The sequence below is a fragment of the Leucoraja erinacea genome, chromosome 36, assembly GCF_028641065.1.
Source record: "Leucoraja erinacea ecotype New England chromosome 36, Leri_hhj_1, whole genome shotgun sequence".
Taxonomy (NCBI): Eukaryota; Metazoa; Chordata; class Chondrichthyes; order Rajiformes; family Rajidae; genus Leucoraja; species Leucoraja erinaceus.
Window position 1 is genome coordinate 15,121,608 of NC_073412.1, and position 8,727 is coordinate 15,130,334.

Genomic DNA, 8,727 nt, shown 5'->3' on the forward strand with positions numbered 1-8,727 from the left:
AACCTTCTGTGGCAGAGAATTCCACAGATTCACCACTCTCTGTGTAAAATATAATTTTCTCATCTCGGTCCTAAAAGACTTCCCTCTTATTCTTAAACTGTGACCCCTAGTTCTGGACTTCCCCACATCGGGAATAATCTTCCTGCATCTAGCCTGTCCAACCTCTTAACAATTTTGTAAGTTTCTATAAGATCCCCCCTCAATCTTCTGAATTCTAACGTGTACAAGCCGAGTCTATCCTGTCTTTCTTCATATGAAAGTCCTGACATCCCAGGAATCAGTCTGGTGAACCTTCTCTGTACTCCCTCTATGGCAAGAATGTCTTTCCTCAGATTAGGAGACCAAAACTGTACGCAATACTCCAGGTGTGGTCTCACCAAGACCCTGTACAACTGCAGTAGATCCTCCCTGCTCTTATACTAAAATCCTTTTGCTATTGTTCCTTCCACCATTTTGTGTCTACCTAACTGCGCCTATCCACGTGAAGGTGTGCCAGCAGGCTGGAGGAGCGGGCAAAGGCCTTGCCACGGAGCGGGCAGGTGAAGGGGCACTGGCCAGTGTGGACTCGCCTGTGCTCCAGCAGATCGTCAAGGTGGGTGAAGCCCTTACCACAGGACGGGCAGGGGAACGGACGCTCACGGCTGTGGGTACGCCGGTGCTGCCACAGGCTGGACATGCAGGTGAAACCCCTGCCACACTCAGCGCTCACAAAGGGTCTCTCTCTGGTGTGTATCCGCTGGTTCTCCCGCAGCCCCCATGCTCTCTTGTCTCAGTGTCGCTGTCGTGGGCCCGTCGGTGCTGCCGCAACCCCGCGAGCTGTCAAACGCCTCACCACAGGGCAGTCGTAGGGCTGGCCGCTGGTGTGCATGTGTTGGTGAGAAAGGGCGTGCGAGGCCATGGCAAAGCGCTCTCCTCACACCGGGCTGGGGATGGGACGGTCGCCGGCATGCACCCGCTGGTGGGACAGCAGCTTGGTGGAGCAGATGAAGCCCTTGCCGCACTGGGTGCAGGTGTAGGGGCGCTCGCCTGTGTGGGTGCGCTGGTGCATCAGCAGGCTGCTGGATTGGGTAAATCCCTTGCCGCACTGGGCACAGGTGTAGGGGCGCTCGCCGGTGTGGGTGCGCTGGTGCTGCAGCAGGTTGCCGGAGTGGGTGAAGCCCTTGCCGCACTGGGTGCAGGTGTAAGGGCGCTCGCCGTTGTGGGTGCGCTGGTGCCTCAGCAGGTTGCTGGAGTGGGTGAAGCTCTTGCCGCACTGGGCACAGGTGTAGGGGCGCTCGCCGGTGTGGGTGCGCTGGTGCTTCAGCAGGTTGCTGGACTGGGTGAAGCCCTTGCCGCAGTCGCTGCAGGTGTAGGGCCGCTCCCCAGTGTGCAGGCGCCTGTGCACCTTCAGCTGCTTGGATGACTTGAAGCCTTTGCCGCAGTCGGAGCAGGTGAAGGGCTGCTCACTGCTGTGCACCCGCTGGTGCTCCCTCAGCCCCGATGACTGGGTAAAGCTCCTGCCACAGGTGGAGCAGGCATAGGGCTTCTCACCCGTGTGCACCCGCCAGTGGGTCTCCAGCTTGCTCGGGCTCAGGCAGGCCTTGCCACACACGTCGCACACATAACTCTTCTCCTTTTTGTGCCCAGCCATGTGGTCCTCCCAGCTCAGCCACTCGAAGCTCAGCCTGCACACCAAGCAGATGTGGGGGATCACCAGCACCCTGGCTCAATGGCCGCTCACATCCCCGTCTCCCCGTCCACAACAACGGCTCCTAAACCCTGCAGGATGGGAACACAGAGGGTCAACAAGCTGGCAAACAGGACATTACTAATGCGCAAATATTGCTAGTGCCTGATGGGGGGGGGGGGGGTTTAGTGGGGGGATTGGAAGCGGGGGGATGGGGGAGTGAGAGGGGTGATATGATGGGGGGGAAGGAGGGGAGAGTTGGTGAGGAGGCAAGGTGGGGGAATGGGGATGGGGATGTGGATCGTGGAAGTGAGGGGAGGGAGAGAAGGGACGAGGGGGAGGGGGGGGGGATGTGAGGGGAGAGGAGGGGGTGAGGAGGCAAGTGGGAGAGCGGGAGGCGCGCTGACCTGGGGGGTGCCGAGCATCCGGGCACTGAGTCGAGCCGAGAGAGAGATAGGGAGAAAGACAGGGAGAGAGAGAGGAAGACAGAGACTGTTAGAGACATAAAGCAGAGACAGACACTCACAAAATACAGGTTAAGTGACCACTATTTGACATTTGAAAAAGGAAGAGAGAAGAGATTCTGGCAACCATGGGAAAACAGAATATGCGGCCACTGTTTGACAGATGAGGCTGAAACAGAGTTGACCTTCCTTCTAAAATGCAAAAAAATTGACAAAACAAGGAAAGCATACTTTGACAAACCCAGTATGTCAACCCCTGACTTTAAAGAACTAGATGATACATCAAAACTAAGAATAATCCTTGGCGAAGGAAAAAAAAAACGGCACATCTTGGTGCACAATGCATAACAGGATGCCATAACGTGAGAGACGGTGAATGACCAACATGCACATATGTACGCACACACTAATCGACATTAACTAACACTAAGAAATTAATATTGAATTGCTAAACTTGCTATTGTGTTGTACTGCTTACAGCGGCAAGAACATGTAGCAATCAATAAAGGGCTATAGGCCTATTGCAAGTTTATGTACAGGGACATTTCTATCCATGCACTGTATACTTGTATTTATACCTATGCATTTCAAATATGTACGTCATGTTCTATACTTTGGCAATATAACAATGTTTTTTTATCATGCCAATAAAGTTTTTAAATTGAATTGAAATTGAAAATTGAATTGACAGAGAGAGACATAGAAACAGAGAGATGTCTGTGTACGATATCCCAGTCGTTGACAGTAAAACCAGATTGACCAAACTCGCAAGTTGGAGATAGAGAGAGACAGAGAGAGAGAGAGAGAGAGAGAGAGAGAGAGAGAGAGCGAGAGAGAGAGAGAGAGACAGAGAGAGAGAGAGAGCGAGAGAGAGAGAGAGAGAGAGAGAGAGAGAGAGAGAGAGAGAGAGAGAGAGAGAGAGAGAGAGAGAGAGAGAGAGAGAGAGAGAGAGAGAGAGAGAGAGAGAGAGAGGGAGAGACAGAGAGAGAGAGACAGAGAGACAGAGAGAGAGAGAGAGAGAGAGAGAGAGAGAGAGAGAGAGAGAGAGAGAGAGAGAGAGCAGAGAGAGAGAGGGAGAGAGACAGAGAGAGAGACAGAGAGAGAGAGAGAGAGAGAGAGAGAGAGAGAGAGAGAGAGAGAGACAGAAATCGGGAGAGAGAGGGGGAGAGAGACAGAGAGAGACAGAGAGCGAGATATCTGAGTACATTATGGCCCAGTCACTGTCTCCCGTGAGTTCCCGCGGCCTGGACCCCCCGCGCCCGTCCCGGCCCGGCCCGGGAACTCACGGCTCATCCCGCCCGTGGCCCGCTGCCCGTTGCCCCGGAGACAGAGAGGGCGACCGCGCGGCGAAGGGGCATCAGCCCGGAAATGACGTCGTTGCCCCGCAAGCTGCGGGACAGCCTCAGCCCGGAAATGACGCCACGGCCAGGATGGAGCCGACCCGCAGTGGACGGTGAGAGGAAGAGGGAGAGAGAGAGAGAGATAGAGATAGAGAGGGGTGGAGAGCAAAGAGAGCTAGGATCTTTGGTGGAGAGTCCGGAGGGGAGAGAGAAAGAGAAATCTGAGCGGTGGGAGCTGTGAGGAGCAGGAATAAGGGGAGAGGTTCAGAGAGAGAGAGAGATCACATCACTAGGAGGAGGTCACATTGTTTGGGGGTGGGGAGGGTGTTGCAGTTTAGGAAGTCAAACCAGGGCAGGATCTTCACTGTGAATGGCGGGGCGCTGGGGGAATGTGTGGAGCCGAGGGATCTAAGATTACGGGTACAAATTGGGCCGAAGGGCCTCTTTGCAATGCTGTATCACTCTACGACTGTATGACAACGTGCTAGAGTAACACAGCGGGTTAGACAGCATCTGTGGAGAAATTAGACACAAAACGTGCTGGAGTAACTAAGCGGGTCAGGCAGCATCTATGGAGAAGATAGACACAAAGTGCTGGAGTAACTCAGTAGGTCAGGCAGCATCTATGGAGAGAAGTAATGGGTGATGTTTGGGTCGACACCTTTCTTTGGTTTAGTTTAGTTAAGAGATGCAGCGTGGAAACAACAGGTCTTTTGGCACATGGAGTCCGCACCGACCAGCGATCACCCCATACACTAGCACTATCCTACGCACATTAGGGATAATTTAGCAATTTTGCGGAGACCGATTAATCAACAACCCTGAACGTCATTGAAATGTTGGGGGAAACTGGTACACCCAGAGTAAAAACCCACGCAGGTCAAGGGGAGAGCACCAGTAGTCAGGATCGAGACTGGGTCTCTGGCGGTGAGGCAGCAACTGTACCGGTGCGCCAGTGTGCCGCGCAGTATTACGTAATGGTTTCCTCCGCCATAAACACACTAAATATATGTGTTAGTAAGGTCCTGTTTGCCAGCTTTTTGACCCTCTGTGTTCCCCTCCTGCAGGGTTTAGCAGCTATTGCTGTGGACGGAGAGACAGGGATGTGCGCGGCTATTGGTGCAGGTGAGCACCCCATCTGCTCGGTGTGGGGGCCGAGCTTCAAGGGGCTGAGCTTCAGTGGAGGACAACATGATGGGGCACAACAAGGAGCAATGTTATGAGTGCGACGTATGCGGCAAGGGCTTCACCAGGTCCAGCAGCCTGCTGAAGCACCAGCATACCCACAGCGGTAAATGCCCCCATACCTGCGCCCAGTGCGACAAGGGCTTCACCCACTCTGACAGCCTGCTGAAACACCAGCGCACCCACACCAGCGAGCGCCCCTACACCTGTGCCCAGTGCGGCAAGGGCTTCATCCAATCCAGCAACCTGTTCAAGCACCAGCGCACACACACCGGCGAGCGCCCCTACACCTGCACCCAGTGCGGCAAGTGCTTCACTCACTCTGACAGCCTACTGGAGCACCAGCGCACCCACACCGGGGAGCACTCCTACACCTGCACCCAGTGCGGCAAGGGCTTCATCTGCTCCACCTGACTGCTGTCCCACCAGCAGGTGCACGCTGGCGACCGTCCTGTCCCCAGCCCGGTGTGAGGAGAGTGCTTTGACAAGGACTCCCACGCCCTGTCTCACCAGCACATTCACACCAGTGGCCAGCCCTATGACTGCCCGTACTGTAGTGAGGAGTTTGACAGCTCGCGGGGGTTGCGGCAGCACCGGTGGGCTCACGCCAGCGAGCATCTGCTCCCACCGTGTCAAGAGAGTATGGGGGCTGCGGGAGCACCAGCGGATACACACCAGAATGAGACCGTTTGTGTGCGCTGAGTGTGGCAAGGGTTTCACCCGCATGTCCAGCCTGTGGCAGCACAGTACCCACAGTGGTGAGTGTCCCTTCCCTGCCCGTCCTGTGGTAAGGGCTTCACCCGCCTTGACCACCTGCTGGAGCACCGGCGAGTCCACACCGGGCAGCGCCCCTTCTCTTGCCCGCTCTGTGGCAAAGCCTTTGCCCGCTCCTCCAGCTGGCACACTGCCACGTGGATAGATAGGCGCTGTTTAGGTAGAGACAAAATGCTGGAAGGAATGGGTAATGTTTCGTGTCGAGACCCTACTCAACCTCGACCTGAAATGTCACCCAGTCCTCTCCAGAGATGCTGCCTGTCCCGCTGAGTTCCTCCAGCATTTTGTGTCCTTTTTTGTAAACCAGCATCTGCAGTTCCTTGTTTTTAAACCATTCTGGTTAACCATCTCTGCACCTTCCCCAAAGCCTCCACATCAGTCCTGTAATGGAGTGACCAGAACTGTATGCAATACTCCAAATGCTACCTGACCAATGTCCCTTAAAGCTGCACATATACATTCCTCTCTCCTTATCTCACACCCTTTTATCTCCTTATTTTCCATCGCCTCTGTCACTTACTTCACTCATCTGCCGATCACCCCCTCATCTGTTAACATAGTGTCAGTCTGAAGAAGGGTCCCGACCCGAAATGTCACCTATCCATGTTCTCCACAGATGCTGCCTGACCCGCCGAGTTACTCCAGCACTGTGTGAAATGTCACCTATCCATGTTCTCCACAGATGCTGCCTGACCCGCTGAGTTACTCCAGCACTTTGTGTTAGAGTCATAGAGTGATACAGTGTGGAAACAGGACCTTCGGCCCAACTTGCCCACACCGAACACATCCCGGCTACACTAGTCCCACCTGCCTGCATTTGGTCCATATCCCTCCAAACTTGGCCTATCCATGTACCTGTCTATAACTGTTTCTTAAACGTTGGGATAGTCCCAGCCTCAACTACCTCCACCGGCAGCTTGTTCCATACACCCACCACCCTCTGTTGAAAAGTTACCCCTCAGATTCTTGTTAATCTTTTCCCCTTCACCTTGAACCCATGTCCTCTGGGCCTCGATTCCCTCACTCTGGGCAAGCGATTCAGTGCATCCATCTAAATTGCGTTCTATGCAAGATTCCAGCATCTTTAGTTTCTTGTGTCTCCCTCACCTATATCCACCTATCACTTCTGAAGGTGGGTCTCAACCTGAAATGCCACCCATTCTTTCTCTCTAGAGATGCTGCCTGTCCTGCTGAGTTACTCCAGCATTTTGTATCCACCTATCACTTGCCCGGCTTTGTCAAGCCCCCATCTCTCTTTTCCAGCTTCCACTCCCCAATCAGTCAGAAGAAGGGTCCTGACTCAAAACATTGTCTGTCCATTCCCTCTAGAATTCCCTCAGTGGAGGAACTCAGTGGGTCAGGCCGCATCTGTAGAGCGAAAGGAATCTAAGGCAACCACTCCCACCTCTCCTTTCCAACTTTCTCCACCCCCACACCAAGCAGTGTAAAGAAGGGTCTTGACCTAGAATGTTTCCTGTCCATGTTCTCCAGAGGTGCAAGTTACTCCAGGAGATTGTGTATCTTTTTGTAAACCAGCATCTGCTGTTCCTTGTATCTAGACTAGGCGTGCATTTCACCCTACACTTGCGCTCGGTCTGCCAAGGCCTGCTGGATCTACTGGTTCCCACTTAAACACTGATCTTTCTGCCCTGGGCCTCCTCCATTGACAGAGTGAGGTGACACACAAACTGGAGGAACAGCACCTCATAGCCTACAGCCCAATGACATGAACACTGAATTCTCCAATTTGAAGAGACTTTCCCCTCCTCCAAATGAAATCCTGGAGTCTGTCCCGACCCCAACACTTTTTTCCAGCTCTTGTTTCCAGCTTCCCCCCATCAGTCTGGAAGGGTCCAGACCCGACACGTCACCTAACCATTCCCCTCCAAAGAGCCGGTAGAACTCAGCAGGTCAGCCATCCGTGGTGGGAAACGGATGGAGAAGTGTTCCTAATATAAGCCCTCCTTGTTCCTGTCAAGGAGCAGACAAGCAACAGTACCTGCATCTTCTCATTCATACTGTACCCAAGTGAAAATGCAAAAGTGAGCCAAACTGCACACAGCCGACGGCTCACAGTACCAGCTGGCTGCCACTGGCCCAAAAACTTAAAGGCATTTTTAAGTGATTTTTCAAAGCAAATTTTGACGCATTTGTGCCTTGTGTAACAAATAATGCAAGTTTTTCCTGACCTGACTGCGTTCTTCGGAATTCTTCAGAATTCATGTTGTGCTCTCAATAATGAAGGAAAATGCCAACAATCTCCAGAAATGATCAGAAATTATTCTTGCTTCCATACATATCTGTAGCCGTAGGGCAGTCGGACACCTCCTCACTACTTCCAAAGATAGTTCCTGCACATGGCAATATCATTTGGCCACTGTTGTATTTTGTTTGTTTAAATGGATTTGATTAGATTAGGAAATGTCTCCTTTCCTACAAGGGTCTTTCCTCTGAGGAATTTCTATTGCAACATGCCCACTCTTGCCTTTGTGAAGAGACCAACGATTTCTACAGCAAGGTATGACTTACAAATAATGGATTAGTTGTACAAAATAAGATCCATTGATTCAATTGTGGTAAAATCCTCGAAAACACTGTCACCTTTTTCTAATGCACCAATAATGCAATGTTGCAGAAGAAAATGGGCGATTATTATACACACTGCACAACATACGTTTTTGATTGCAAACTATGTAACATTTTGTTTCAGGCTATTCTTCACCAATCCTCACTATTTGAAGCCATTTTAGCCTTCAATGATGATTATTGCATATCTCTGCTGATAGAAACTTTTAGCTGGTTACTACACCAAGTGGGATCCGTTTGGTCCCGTCCCCCAATGCGGTGTGATGTGGGGGGGGGGGGGGGGGGGGGGGGCACACAGGGAGGCTGCTCCCCGAATGTAACATTCCACCACACATCCATAGCTCCCAACTGTGCAGACGCGGCTGACTCGTTCCCGCTGAGACATAGGAGATGAAGGCATTAATGTGCAGGCTAAATGCTGACCCATTGGGTCTGCTCCCCCAACGCAAGATTCCACCAGAAACCCGTTCGCCCAATGCAAGCCGTTCCCCAAACATAATATTGCATCACTCATGCATAGCCCCCAACTGCGCAGGCACAGCTCATTTCTCCTCATCCCCCAACACTCCCCTCCACCTCTTCACCCTCCATCTTCAATCCCTAGAGAGGGAGGGGGTAGAGATGGAAAATTGGGAGAGAGGGAGGGAGGGGGGCAGAGGGGTGGGGGTTAGAGAGGAATGGGGGTATAAAAGGAGGGGACAGAGAGGGAGGG

General features: G+C 52.6%; 1 protein-coding gene and 1 pseudogene across 1 annotated transcript; one reads left to right on the plus strand and one right to left on the minus strand.

Moving 5' to 3' along the window:
* The window catches only part of LOC129713592 (zinc finger protein 850-like), a 51,291-nt pseudogene extending 49,522 nt beyond the window's left edge, over positions 1 to 1,769 (minus strand).
* A 1,737-nt stretch (positions 1,770 to 3,506) lies between these two features.
* LOC129713591 (zinc finger protein 22-like) lies at positions 3,507 to 7,672 on the plus strand. Its single transcript, XM_055662780.1, has 2 exons — positions 3,507 to 3,583; positions 4,538 to 7,672. The coding sequence occupies exon 2, from the start codon at positions 4,662 to 4,664 to the stop codon at positions 5,067 to 5,069; it is 408 nt and encodes a 135-aa protein (XP_055518755.1). The 5' UTR covers positions 3,507 to 3,583; positions 4,538 to 4,661; the 3' UTR covers positions 5,070 to 7,672.
* The last annotated feature ends 1,055 nt before the right edge of the window (positions 7,673 to 8,727 follow it).

What these genes read in the sequence shown, in the direction of transcription:
- LOC129713591 (XM_055662780.1), top strand. Translation starts at nt 4,662, where the DNA reads ATGATGGGGCACAACAAGGAGCAATGTTATGAGTGCGACGTATGCGGC.